A 14826-nucleotide genomic window follows, 5' to 3' on the forward strand; every position below is an offset into this window, starting at 1 on the left:
CATGTTGCATTTTACTGCTGTAGATGTTTAACATTGTACTCAATAACTCCTTTATAAACTGTATGGTAGTTCAATCTACAGCAATGCATCATGGTCTATAAAATCATCATTGTAGCGACGCTGTCCTGTGAGAACCACGGATCTCTAAAACCTTTTACGGTGTCAGAAAAACAGCTGTTTTCAGCTGTGTGACGATGCATTTACCAGCTGATCTGAGAGGATTTTTGAAACACTTTATTTTGGTTTTATAGAACTGTTTGGGGGCATTTTAGGCATTTGTTACACAGGAAACCTGCGGCCGCAGCGGCAAGGACTGAGCCTTTGTACATGGGGCGCACGCTTAACCAGGCGCCCCGCATACGTAGAACTTTGTCCTAAAAAGACTGACTTTGGAAGAAACCCACATTTGAATGATGTGACCGTTTACGGAGCGCGATGGGGTTTTAAGCCCCCACCGTCGACTTCAAGGCACCTAACCCTAACCCTTAACCCTAACCCTAGTGCCTTCCATGCAGCGCTGCCTGGAAGACGACGTTGGGGGCTTAAAACACCGTTTACAGATGTGAATGAAGAGACAAACACTCGGATCATTAAATCTCTTTTACAGCCCAGATAAAGAGAACGGTTTTATTGGAAAACACAAGAGACAACGAGGAGATCAGTGAGATGTGTGTGTGTGTGTGTGTGTGTGTGTGTGTGTGTGTGTGTGTGTGTGTGTGTGCGCGCGTGTGTTCAGAAGCCAATTGAAAGCAGGATCACAGTGACGTTGTCGGCACAGCCCCGCCTCACCGCCTCGCTGGCCAGCTGTTGGCAGGCAGCTTCAAACCTCACCTCCTCCTCCTCCTCCTCCGTCGGCCGCGGCCGCTGCTCCGCGCTCCCCTCCTGCAGGGGGGACGGGGGGGACTGAAACCGAAAGTGCGATCAAAGACAAAAAGTGACCTCGTTGCACAGAAAACTGGGTGTGAACACAACTGCATTAAGTAGAGAGAGAGAGAGAGAAACCTGCAGGACGTTGAGGACGAATTTAACGGCTTCATCAGCAGAAAACACTTTGAACAAACCGTCACAGGCCAGGATGATGAACCTACAGAGAGAGAGAGAGAGAGAGAGAGAGATAAGGGAGGGGGGGAGAGAGAGAGACAGAGAGAGACAGAGAGGAGAGAGAGAGAGATAAGGGAGGGGGGGAGAGAGAGAGACAGAGAGAGACAGAGAGTCAGTGAGCTGTAGAGGAGCTGGTAGGTGGACTACAGGCTAGCTAGTTTCCCCTGTTTACAGTCTTTATGCTAAGCTAACCAGCCATAGCTTCGTATGCACTGTGCAGACATGAGCGTAACCAATCAGCAGTGGCCGTCTGTGGTTCTGTTCTTGCCTGTCATTGGCCGTGAGCTGCAACCTCCTCACGTCGGGGGACGAGATGACGCCGATGCGTTTGTACTGGCCGTCTCCGATAGACCGGGACACCTCAAGGACACCCAGCACCCTGCCGTCCCTGCAACACGCACACGCACACACACACACACACACACACACACACACACACACACACACACACACACAGTTTGTTTAGTCTGGTGCAACGGAAGTACGCTGGCGGGATAAAGGCTGACATCTCAAAATCCCTCCGCTACGGGAAACAGCGAAAACAACCGCCGCGCGACACGCTGAAATTGGCGAGTTGATTCAGCAGAGCCACCGTGGGCCGTGTCAGGAGCTCAGCGCCGGCCAAGACCATCGTGATTGGTTTAAAGAAATGCAAACAACCCAGAGAGTTTTTGTGAGACTACTGTTTGTATAATCCAGTAATTGCTGAAGACATTATGGCAAAAAAAACGGCCATTTATTCTCCAATTCCTGCTTCTGAACTATGAATATTTGTTTGTATTGATAGCGCAGTGAACTGAATATCTGAGTTTTGGACTGTTGATCAGACAAAAACAAGACATTTGAAGACGTCACTTTGGACTCGATCGGCTTAAGTAATTACGACAGCCTTTAGACGTGATCCTACACGCTACCTGCAATTTCCACCGGGCGCGTCTGCGCCGCTTTCCGGGCGCGTAGCGTGCCCCGCGAGCAATCGCTGCCATTCAAGTCAATGTTTGATATTCCACCGGTCGCGCCACGGCGCATCCCAGAAGCGTGCGTGAAGCGGCTCTCTGCTCTCTTACATCTTTTTGGCCAACTTCATAACTTATTACCACTAGTTTTACACTTCTTTATGGAACTGATGGTGAATAAATCTCATTTACATGAAATTACGCCTTATTATTGAGTAAAATAAGCAGCCATTAGGAATTATCTTGACTAATAGTTGAGGTCAGAGAAACATATGTTTATGGATGATCAGAGATTTTCTCCCGGGTAGACCATAAAAGTAGTGATCATCAATTAGCTGATGGAACCATCCATGTCGTTTTTGGGAAATTTAGTTGAAAAGAAAGCCATGTTTCTGACATAGAAACTTTGAAAACAGGTCAAATTTGACCCGAGGACAACAGGAGACACGTGCAGTGGAGAATGGCTGTTACTGCTGCATAGTTAAGGCCGTTTCACACCTGGGGCGTGACGTAGGGCTGCACAATATATTGTTTTTTTATCGTCATCGCAATATTAACTAGCGCAATATACACATCACAAAAGGCTGCGACATATCGCGAAAGACAGAGAGATTTTTTTGTTAGTTGAAAGAAAATATCAAGAGAAAACTGCACACAAAAATTGAAACTGTCATTCTTTTTCAGGGGTGCCTTTTATACTCTTTTAAATGTTCAATTTGTTTAATAAAAGAATGTTAGAAATGATTTCCTTTTATTAGTGTTAAATTCAACAAGCAATCGGTTGTATTTTAGCAGAATACTGAAAGCAGCAGAAATGCTGAACTGAGCACAATTTAATATATGTCTATTTATCGCAAGTAATATTGTTATTGCGATATTCAACAACCTTATCTTTCTTATCTCCTTATCTCAACCAGCTTTTTTTGGCAGGCGGTGTACCTGACGGTGCCTCCTGCTCTCTGGATCCTCATCCTCTCCTCGTAGATGGTCGGGTTGTGTTCTTTACTCAGATTGAGAGTCAGCGACCTCCTCTGTCCGTCTGCTCCTCCGGTCGCCTCCATCCGACACAGCACCGCCTGGAGACACACACACACACACACACACGTCATGTCCTGCTCAGGTCTATCTACAGCGCTTTTAGGGACAATGTCCGTCAGATAAACTCTGTTAGAAAAGTGTCTGCTGAAGAACTGAAAGCAGAGTAAGAGTATTTTACCATCTCCTACATCAGGCCAATGAGGTGGGGCCAGGGGAGAGCTTGCTTGTTCTGCGTGCCAATAATCAAATGTCCACAATCTGTCTACATTCCGGTGCTGCGACCCATTCATTTTCCTGACGGCCTGCTCACCATAGCACGAGCAATACAGTCCATTTCATTTGGTTTCTAGCCACACACCTGTGTATCCCTGGCTGTTGCCTTCCCAGAGGCAATGCTCCACCCAGTGCTCAAAGCTAAAACTGCAGATGAATTAGCATAACCAACGTGGTATATAAACAAAACTAAACTAAGAGGTGTAATGGCTCCAACAAGCAGGGTTCAAAATTAACTTTTTGTCCACCCGCCAAATGTCTAGTGAATGTCCAAATTTGAGCAGCCACTCGATAGATTACCGTTGGTTTTTTTTGGCCGGTGGGTGAAGCAAATCTTCCAGCCACTTCCATGTTTGACCAGCATTTGGCTGGTAGACGGTGCTAACTAGTAAACTGAGACAGAGAGACAGAGAGAGAGAGAGAGAGAGAGAGAGAGAGAGAGAGAGAGCGAGAGAGACAGAGAGAGAGAGAGGGAGAGAGACAGAGAGAGAGAGAGGGAGAGAGAGAGAGAGAGAGAGGGAGAGAGAGAGAGAGCGAGAGAGACAGAGAGAGAGAGAGAGAGAGAGGGAGAGAGACAGAGAGAGAGAGAGAGAGAGAGGGAGAGAGACAGAGAGAGAGAGAGGGAGAGAGAGAGAGAGAGAGAGCGAGAGAGACAGAGAGAGAGAGAGGGACAGAGAGAGAGAGAGAGAGAGCGAGAGAGACAGAGAGAGAGAGAGAGAGAGAGAGCGAGAGAGAGAGAGAGAGCGAGAGAGACAGAGAGAGAGAGAGGGAGAGAGAGAGAGAGAGAGAGAGAGAGAGAGAGAGAGAGAGACAGAGAGAGAGAGAGAGAGAGAGAGAGAGACAGAAGAAGACTTTTGGAAAGAAAATCACCAACAGCTAACTCTACTAACACGACAGCTAACTCTACTAACACGACAGCTAACTCTACTAACAAGACAGCTAACTCTGCTAACACGACAGCTAACTCTACTAACACGACAGCTAACTCTACTAACACGACAGCTAACTCTGCTAACACGACAGCTAACTCTACTAAACCCTAACAGAAAGTGTTTAAACCCCCGTGTACCCTGCTGTCTCCCAGATTGGCCACGTACACCATGTCGTCCACCACCAGCACGCAGGTGGCCGTGGAGCCGTCCTTCCACGCCGGTTTCCTGTTCCGCAACACAGAGAGACAGAGGAGACCAAACGCATCAGACTGACGGAGGCTACATGGAATGGAAATGGAAATGGACTGGATGTTTATAGCGCTTTTCTAGTCTTAACGACTACTCACAGCATGTTTACAGAGTACAGGAACCATTCACCGTTCACACACATTCACACACCGATGGCGCAGTATCGGGAGCGATTCGGGGTTCAGTGTCTTGCCCAATGACACTGAGGCCTCCTGCACACTGCCTGCGTGGTGTGACCGTGCCGTTTATGTTGAGCGTCAGTTACGTGGCGGCTGCTTGGCGTTTTCTGCTAGCCTTGTCCGTACACATGCATGTTTCCCATTGATAAAATGAAATAATAGCCTGTTCTTCAACTTTATTTGATTACAGCAAAGGCAACGTCGGCAGTATTGACGGCAAAATAGGCTACAGAATATTTGGTTCTGTACTGACAGGTGCAGTATTTGAAAATCAATCATTATTTTTTAAAATTACATTTATATCTGCATTTATGTCAGAACCTAGAGACTTTCAAACATCAAAATGTCATTTATTAAATGTATTCGTGTCAAAATGACATATAGACATCTTTTTGTATTCTATTTTGCCTGAAAAACGCTTCCAACACGCTTGCGTGCCGCGTGAAAAATAGGCGTTGAGTGGCCGGGTTGGGTCAGTGGGTAGAGCAGGCGCACATATACTGAGCGGTATATGCCTTGACGCAGAGGTCCAGGGTTCAAATCCGACCTGTGACGATTTCCTGCATGTCTTCCCCCTCTCTCTCCCCTTTCTCACCTAGCTGTCCTGTCAAAATTAAAAGGCGGAAAAGCCCAAAAAAGAATAGGCCTCGGTCCTATTTCTAGCATGCATGTGTTTTCGGCGCGGCTCGTGTCACGCAGGCAGTGTGTCAGGAGCCCTTAGACATAGGACTGCAGGGCCAGGGATCGAACCACCAACCTTCTGCCCCTACGGGCTACATCTCCACAGCAGACAAAAAGTGCATCCACACAAACAGGAGCGACTGGTTCCCAGCTGCGGGGTTTTCTCTGTGGACTTACTGGCTGGAAGCTTTCCTCAGAAAGTCTTCATCGGTCTGCCGGAACGTGTCCAGGAGACATTTCTTCATCAGCTTGTCCACGTTCTCTGTTGACAGTGTCGACACGTTTTTTTAATCAGTCTGTCTTCAAAACACAGTATACCTGCACACGTTTTGAAATTTAAATGCATTCAATTTAAAGACATGAACAAAGAAAAAGTAATACTACTTTCACAACAGAACACCTGCACGTGCGCATGGTTTGAATGACTATGGATAGGTTTCCAGTATTGATATATATCTCCATATAACAAACGTGCAAAATCACATTTAAAATCAAAATATTATAAACTAAATGTTTACAGGTCCCATGTTATGCTTACTTTCAGGTTCATACTAGTGATTAGAGTTTCTGATCGAACATGTTAACATGCTGTAATGTCCATACTGTCTCTGAATATACCTGGATTCACTGCACGATATGGGGGAGATATGCGGTAACATTGTTCAACATCTTGATAACGATATAACTTGTGATAAATAATGTTGAACAAAGGACCGGCGCATTCCTCTGTGGATTGAACGTTTTGATACTTTCATATTATTTATAATAGCACCTCGACCTGCTTTATAATAAAACAAGACTTTGTACAATATGAGACTGTTATAGATGGGGCAGACCTCGGGCGCTTCGGTGATTTGACGCGCTCCGTTTTGTTTTTGTTGTAAATTCTTTTTCAGTTTTCTGCTATTTTATATTATTGTTCTGACGTATGTACCATCGACCAAAGCTAATTCCTAGTATGTGCTACTTACCTGGCAATGCATCTATTTCTATTTCTGATTCTGATCGTTGCAATGAGTGGTGTTCCACTTTGAGCCATCACACGTTACAAAACCCTTAACCGGTCTCAAACAAAAACATATAGAACTCATTTTAAAAATCACAAACTGTCAACTAATGAATCCCCGTAATCAGGCGCTGCGTCCTGAGTGTGAACCAGAGATGGGGACTCGAGTCTGAGACTCGGACTTGAGTCACACTTAAGTCGCACAAACAGCTGACTTCAGACTTGACTCGGACTCGACCCAAAAGACTTCAGACTTGACTCGGACTCGAGCTTCGAGACTCGTCAACAACCTGTTTTCATACAATTATTGCTTTTTAAAATCTAAATGTATTAATGTATTTCTATTTTCTTTTATTGGCGCATATACGGGGAAACGTATGACGAGCTGTATGTCCCCTGCCCTTTGCCATAATGTGCAACGTAACGCATGCGCCGTCAAAAAATGCATTGCAGATGGTGACACCAAATCCTCCTGGAGTTGTGCCTTTTGTCATTAGTTTTGCTTTCAATAACTTGGTAAACAGTGGCAGTACGCCAACAGCTACATGCAAGGTGTGTGGCACCAAGATAAATGATGCCGGATCAACAACGTGGAACTTCATCAGGCGTCTCAAAACACATCCAAATAGGTCAGTCACTCACACACTAATGTGAAAGAGACGTTACATTTATCATATATCGTCACAGGTAACAAGCTAACCATCGCAAAGTGTTGTGCTAATACTGGGAACAGGCACGTTGTATCTTTATAGTTAGTAGTTGCTGACGCTCAGACATCCATGGCGCACAGGAGGCGGGACGCACGGATCCATCTCCCCAGGAACAAACGCTGTGTCGGGGGGGCTAACTCATGTGATGCGTAATTGATCCTGTGGATGATTTGTAGGCTATTAAGTGAACAAGGTGTACCCGGTCCACCAAACACTGGGCCGTCTTGACTGTCTTAATTCTGCACATATTTCTGTTACTGTAGTCCTATTTACTATTTCATTATTTCATCCATGCGTGGTGCAGGAGATCAGCTGCCATGGAGACGCTGGCCTCACTAACCTCTCCTCCTCTGAGTCGGGTCTCCCTCGCGCTGGACTCAGTTTCACTGAGCGTACTAACACTTAGAAAATAAATGGCATTACATCAGTGAGTTCAAAATACTTATTGTGCGTAATTTGGCCTGACACTGAGATGCATGTTGTTCTGTAACTGGTGTGGCGCTGCCGCTATTCTCTTGATTTCCACTTCGACATTTTTTTTGAGTGAAAGAGACGTTACATTTAGCACATATCATCATAGGTAATAAGCTAACCATCGCAGTCTTGTGCTAATGCTGGGAACTGGCACATTGTATCTTTGTAGTTGTATCCATATGATGTGACAGCTACAGGACGTGCTATGAATTCATAAGATTTAACAATACAGTGTTAGGGACAGATCAGATGGCCAGAGACTTGAGACTAGACTTGGATTTGCAAAAAATGACTTGTGAACATCTCTGGTGTGAACAACCGATAACTTTGGAAAACATGAGTCAGTCCTTATTTCTATATTCCTGTATGTATTTTACTATTCTGGGCTTTGTTTTTAAGTGTGCTAATCTCTCGTTACTGTCGCTGCTACTGCTATTTTTGGAGTTGTTGTTGTTGAAAGGAATAAAAAGAATTAAAAAAAGAATCCCAAACTGTCCCTTTAAAACTCACCGACGGGGAACTTCTTGGCCAGGTTGTGGTGTAGATGCTCTGCGGCGAATCGGGAGGCTCGAGCTCCGGCGTGACCGTCGAACACGGCGAAGTACGAGACACAAGACCTGCGGGACACGACGGACCAATCAGAGAGAGCTCTGCCGATGACTTCCTGCCATAACCACTCTGAACTCACACATGCACTGACTTCACAGTTTAACCCCCCCCCCCTCCCCCCGGGATCTTTCTTCTACCCACCTACTGTGTGCAATATTTAATATTTAATACTATTGATAATACTGTGCAATTCCAATACTGTGCAATATCTGTATACTGTGCAATATGCAATATCTGTATACTGTGCAATATCTGTATACTGTGCAATATGCAATATCTGTATACTGTGCAATATCTGTATACTGTGCAATATACAATATCTGTATACTGTGCAATATCTGTATACTGTGCAATATGCAATATCTGTATACTGTGCAATATCTGTATACTGTGCAATATACAATATCTGTATACTGTGCAATATCTGTATACTGTGCAATATCTGTATACTGTGCAATATCTGTATACTGTGCAATATCTGTATACTGTGCAATATCCTTACTCTCATTGTCCAATATATATTACTCATTGAATATGATCACCACTATTGGGCAATATTCAAATAATGTGCAATAACCCACACTGCATATAAAACCATGTTTTCTTCTTTTTTTTTTTTTTTATATGTACGTATATAGCGTCTCAGAACTGGGCACCTTAGCCCCTTATATTCAGGGTTCATACGCATTTTAACCATGACTTTTCGGCAAATTTCCATGACTATGTATTGCTGAAAATGTCAGTCGACTTTATACAATAAGAATAAAAATCTGTGTTAAAGTTTACCCTCAGAGGTTTAACAATAAAATGAATGACAATTTATGTGGTTCATAGAGGGATTCGTAATATGGCGTGAAATATACGACGTGAAATACATTTATTAATCACACATTATTATGCTGTTAAAAAAAAAATTCCATGACTTTTCCAAAACTTTCTGGGTCTTTTAATGTTTCCAAAACCTTTCCAGGCCTGGAATTTGCATTTTGTCAAATTCCAAAACATTTCCAGGTTTTTTCAAAACGTATGATGAACCCTGTATATTGCTTATTTTATTCCACGTTGTTATATTTATTTTACGTACAAGTTGGCACTGGAAAAGGAGTTGCTTTTAATCTCACTGTACATGTGTATAGTGACACTTAAGGCATTCTATTCTATTCTGTTCTATTCTATTCTATTCTGTTCTATTCTATTCTGTTCTGTTCTATTCTATTCTGTTCTGTTCTATTCTGTTCTATTCTATTCTATTCTGTTCTATTCTATTCTATTCTATTCTGTTCTATTCTATTCTGTTCTGTTCTATTCTGTTCTATTCTATTCTGTTCTATTCTGTTCTATTCTGTTCTATTCTGTTCTGTTCTATTCTATTCTGTTCTATTCTATTCTGTTCTATTCTATTCTGTTCTGTTCTATTCTGTTCTATTCTGTTCTATTCTATTCTATTCTGTTCTATTCTATTCTATTCTGTTCTATTCTGTTCTATTCTATTCTGTTCTATTCTGTTCTGTTCTGTTCTATTCTGTTCTATTCTATTCTGTTCTGTTCTATTCATTCTATTCTGTTCTATTCTGTTCTGTTCTATTCTGTTCTATTCTGTTCTATTCTGTTCTGTTGGACGGTGGCGGGTCGGAGGACTTACACTTGTCCCGGCAGAGCCGACAGACAGACGCTCATGTCCGGCAGCAGAACGTGAGCGTCCTGCATCTCCTCGCGCTCGCCGCGCCTCGCCGCCACGTAGCCTTTCAGCACGGGGAGGCCTGGACGAAGACACGGGACACATGTCAGTCATCAGCGCCACGGGGACACACGTCCTAATCAGAGCTTTAATTAGAGGAGAAAAGGCAAACAAACATTGTGGTGGAAGAGCTGAAGACCTTCTTTACAAACTTTCTTGACCTCCTCCCCCCCTCGCTCCTCTTTGTGATCGGCGTGGCACTCCGCGTCTTCTCGTTTTCGTTTCAACCTTTTCTCCACCGCCGCCTCCTCCTCTTCTTCTTCTTTGGTGGCCTGTGGTCGAGCTGTGAGCTCTGCTGGAACCGGACCTGAGGAAGAATCCAAACACACTCGGGGTGATGAGTTCGACGAGGGACAAAAAGCTTCATGGCAGAGACACTGGGTTTATCAGAAAACGCAGTTTACGCTCCGACGCTGCCTTCAGACGACACTGGGTTTATCAGAAAACGCAGTTTACGCTCCGACGCTGCCTTCAGGCGACACTGGGTTTATCAGAAAACGCAGTTTACGCTCCGACGCTGCCTTCAGGCGGAAGTACAGTACTGAGTACAATTATACAACGCCTCCAATACTTGTTCAACCACACTAATGCTGATTATGTTTAACTTTCCCATTTTCTCCGTTACTTTGAATCCGCACACTGTAACAGGGACGTCAATCAAGTTTCAACAAATAAGAATCTGTCACTGGTACACTTTAAATACTACTTTCATTTAATGTTACTACATTGTCTTCACATCTCTGTGTACATATATACATTAGGCGTGTTGAAGGTTGTTATTGCCTACTACCACAGTACTATATTTTGATTCATTATTTGTATTACTACATCTCACCTTATGTTATGATGTATCTTATGTTGTGTTAATATGTTATACTGCTTTATAACATTATATAGGCTACTGTATTGCATTTCTATAATGTTGCTATACTAATACAGACAAACAGTATCATTGTTTAATCACTATATATTATTCTGGTCTACACTGTTTAAATAATACTAGACTTTGCTGCTACTAGTCACACCACTGTCACTTTTACGTTAACTTAGAGAAGCAGTGACAGCAAAAACTGTCCTATCTTGTTAGTAGTGTCCTGAGGAGTGTCCCGGGACAGTTAGACACTGTCCTGTACACTGTCCTGTGACTCCTAAACACTGTCCTGTGACTCCTAAACACTGTCCTGTGTCTGACTGTCCCAGGACACTCCTCTGGAGTCAGGACACTACTAACAGGACAGGACAGTTTTTGCTGCCACTGCTGCTGTTAACTTATGTCTTAAATTGCTCTTAAAGGGTTAGTGCAGTAAATAGTACAATATTTCCCTCTGAGATGCCACGTTAGTGGAGTATTAGCAGGAAATGGAAATACTCAAGTACAGTACAAGTACCATGAACTGTTCTTCTGTACTGTTTACATACTGTACTTCAACTGATACTGCAGGGAATGACAGTTACTGGTGTAACTGGCGTTACTAGTAACGTTAATGGTGCTCTTCAGACCTCATCTATCGCATTTATTTAACCGTGAATTGACCCAGACTCACCGGAGGTTTGCGTCGGTTCTGGCAGGTCGTCGAAAAGATCCATTCTGCTTAATATTGATTAGCTAGCTAGCTCAGGTGTCTGTTAGCCAGCCAAGCTAACTAGCCTAGCTAGCTGTCTGGCTCCGTGTCTGTTCGTAGGATAACAGACTCAGTTAAACTATGTAAAACCTTTCATTAAATTAGGTTAACTTCTCCCAACAGTCCGCCGGTTAACGCCTTCATTTGTTTCTGACGCAGAAACGTTGACCATTAGCTCCAGAGTGAAATGCAGCTTTAGCTCGAACACCTAACAACAAGTTAGCCACAACGTTAAAGACAACGTCCGGTCACAACCTTCAAAATAAAAGTCCCTACTAGATTATAGCTAGATACTTTATTCATCCCGAGGGAAATGTTATCATCAAAATCAAAAAATCACTCGCAGAAATTTAAAGTTAACAATTTGTGAAGTGATTACAAAGGTCTGGTATGGACTGACCATGTGATGCAGTGACCATGATAAGGTGCTAAGGTAGAGTGTGTGCAATGGCGGTAGTGCAAAAGTGAACAGAACAGTGCAATAGCTTATTATTAAATATTAACTATGACTATAAGAGCGATGTCTGTCCTGAGATCCAGCTCTATAAAGAGCAGCTATAAAAATATCTGACAACAATACTCTGTACCATAGAAAAAAATCAATGTACTCTAAAGCAACGGAATTGTTTTTCGTAGGATGGGAATTATCTAAGGCAGAGTAGAGCAGGACATGCCTTCACCATCCAGGGAAACAATGTGTTAAGCAGTCTATTCCATTATATATATATATATATATATATTGTATTTATTTAATCTTTATTTAACCAGGTAGGCAGTTGAGAACAGGTTCTCATTTGCAACGGCGACCTGGCCAAGAAAAGCGTAAGCGTACAAGACAACATACAGTTTCACATACAATAAAAGACAAGAAAACAGAATACAATAGGCTACATAAGTACAGATTAAGTAGGCATTACAAAGTGAGGTGCAAAGAAGTGAAAAAGAGAGGGTTCTCTGCTCTTCTGCAATCCACAACAGTCCGGTGCAACCAGGGCAGGACAAAACAGTGTAGAGTAAAAAAGAATCGCCGGTGCAACACATATGTCTTCTTGCTTTACAGTTTTTTTTTTATTTTTTAAAGTGCATAACAATGACTAACGTTTCGATGTAGGGTTACATCTTCATCAGAGTCCTTGGGTCAAAGTCGATGGTTATGCGAAAGTGGTACGGTGACAACACAATATGTGAACAGACAATCTATAACACTGCAGAGATGTAGGAAAGAGTCAGAATACGGATTGTGGTCTAGTTAGTGATGTGGATCAGTTATAACGCAGTATATATACATAGATAGTCTATATGAATGCTGAGAATTAGTGAAGTCAATATTAGTTAGTGCAAGTTGTAATCTAGTTAGTGATGTGGATCAGTACTAACACAGTAAACATGGACAGACAGTCCCTCTAAATGCTGAATATAGTAAAGAGTCAATATAGTTAGTGCAAATATTTGTCTAGGTAGTGAAGTAGAACAGTAATAACACAGCATACATGTAAAGACAGTCTATATGAATGATAAATGCTGAGATGAAGTAAAGAGTCAAAGTACGGTTTGTGCAAAGTGTGGACTAGATATCTCTCTCTCCCTCTAAGTAAGTGGCTGATAGATTTGCTTCACTCACTAAGAAAAATAAACAATAGTAATAACATACAAAGTTAATTTTGCACCGTTTCCAAGTGTTTGAGAGAGATGCAAAAAGCTTCTCTCAACCACTGCTGCTGCACACCTCCACAAACTCCCACAACACCCAGGAATCTCCTCGCTGCATCTAGAATTACATCAAGTTTGTCAGATGTATTTCTACTCCAGCAGTACAGTTAGATACCATTGCCAAGACCTCACTTGATCCCTACCAAAGCATCATCCCTCGTGCTTCCTGTCTTCTGTCCTACCTTCTCCCTCACGCTTATGTCTTTCCTGACATCCAGCTCGGATTATTTCTGTCTCCCTTTAACTCTCTTTGGACAGTTAGCCAGCCTCCCATGCTGCATGATTCACTTTAGACTCCTTAAATCCTCTCGCATTCACTCTGTGTAGCAAAGAAATGATTAATGGAGACAATAATCCGCAGATTAATCCATAATGAAATGAATAATTCATTAAAAGTTCAAAATGAGCTCCAGTCCAACAGTAAAATCCTGCTTTTACATTAACTGATGAGTAATAATAACACAACAAACTGGAATAAACTGAAAAAATATGTATTTGTTTTACAGTAAAACTCAGTCAGGATTATTTTTTACTGTGATATAATTTTATAGACACGGATAATGGATATTAACTGGAGTCTGCATGTTAATCAGTTCACATCAAACATTAATAGGGACTGCAGATGAATTTCTTATTTTTACTAATTCTGGCATATTTACATGGTGTTTTTATACAACAATGTTCATAAATATGCATGGTCCCTATCAAATAAACTCCCCCCCCTAAAAAAAACAATACAAAATAAAATATTAAGGTGCTGACTTTATAACAAAATCCAGACATAATCTGTAGTGAGTTGAGAAGCATCAGTGAAGTGTTATAATATGAGAAACGGCTGATATTGGTGGTAATAAGGTAACTTTATACAATATCAACTTCCATTGTTATTTAGCAATATGTGGAAATTAACTGCAATACTCCATCATTCCACAGGGTGGAGCTGCAACAGAAAGCAAAGCACAAATATCCATTTAAATGTGTTAATCTACAGTTGTTGTCATGAACAGAACTAATATGCAGAGGCACTTTGGGTTCTGAACATCTGAATGAAATAAGAGAAAACCCCAGGTCCAGGTGGAGGGTGGAGCAGAAGGAGTGGAGGAGTCTTAGTGGGTCTGCAGAGACTATAGTCTGGATTGACAACGGTTTACTTTACAGGATAGTTCCGGCGCCCCCGGATGTCCCTCATCTTTCACTTTCTTTGTTTTTACGTTAAACTCGAGAAGCAGCAACAGGAACCTCTGAGCTACAAAGCTAACGTTACACGCTAAAAATGTCAAGTTTGGAAGAACAGGTCTGCTTGGTTCTTTCGGGGAATGATTGTAAAGATTTACAAAGAATATTCTTTTGCGGGGTGTAAATGTTCTACCAAAACAACTTCCTTCCTGAGACTGTTTAGCAGAGCCACCGTCGTTGCGTCCGGAGCTTAGCGCCGCCCAAGACCATTGTGATTGGTTAAAAGAAATGCAAACAACCCAGAGCATTTTTTTCCTCCTATCCAGGAGTGTATGCTCCTGTTGCCAGACCTTCCTCCGCAGCACTGTGGCC

The 14826-nt window shown here is 42.6% G+C and overlaps 1 protein-coding gene across 4 annotated transcripts; it reads right to left on the bottom strand.

Annotated features, from left to right (window-relative positions):
* Positions 1–587: 587 nt before the first annotated feature.
* On the bottom strand, positions 588–11819 carry LOC116057157 (integrin-linked kinase-associated serine/threonine phosphatase). Of its 4 annotated transcripts, none has more exons than XM_031309571.2 (10): positions 11491–11819; positions 10095–10253; positions 9851–9968; positions 8109–8216; positions 5587–5688; positions 4438–4525; positions 2997–3133; positions 1370–1489; positions 1003–1084; positions 588–903 (listed from the first exon to the last, which is right to left on the bottom strand). In XM_031309571.2, exons 1-10 carry the CDS (start codon positions 11531–11533, stop codon positions 733–735), a joined length of 1128 nt encoding a protein of 375 aa, XP_031165431.1. In that variant the 5' UTR covers positions 11534–11819; the 3' UTR covers positions 588–732. The 4 variants fall into 4 exon arrangements, with proteins under 4 accessions (XP_031165431.1, XP_031165432.1, XP_031165429.1 ...); XM_031309572.2 differs by having other exon boundaries at positions 5587–5671; positions 8110–8216; positions 10086–10253; XM_031309569.2 differs by having other exon boundaries at positions 10086–10253.
* Between the last annotated feature and the right edge of the window lie 3007 nt (positions 11820–14826).

The sequence above is a fragment of the Sander lucioperca genome, chromosome 5 (assembly GCF_008315115.2).
Source record: "Sander lucioperca isolate FBNREF2018 chromosome 5, SLUC_FBN_1.2, whole genome shotgun sequence".
Classification (NCBI taxonomy): domain Eukaryota; kingdom Metazoa; phylum Chordata; class Actinopteri; order Perciformes; family Percidae; genus Sander; species Sander lucioperca.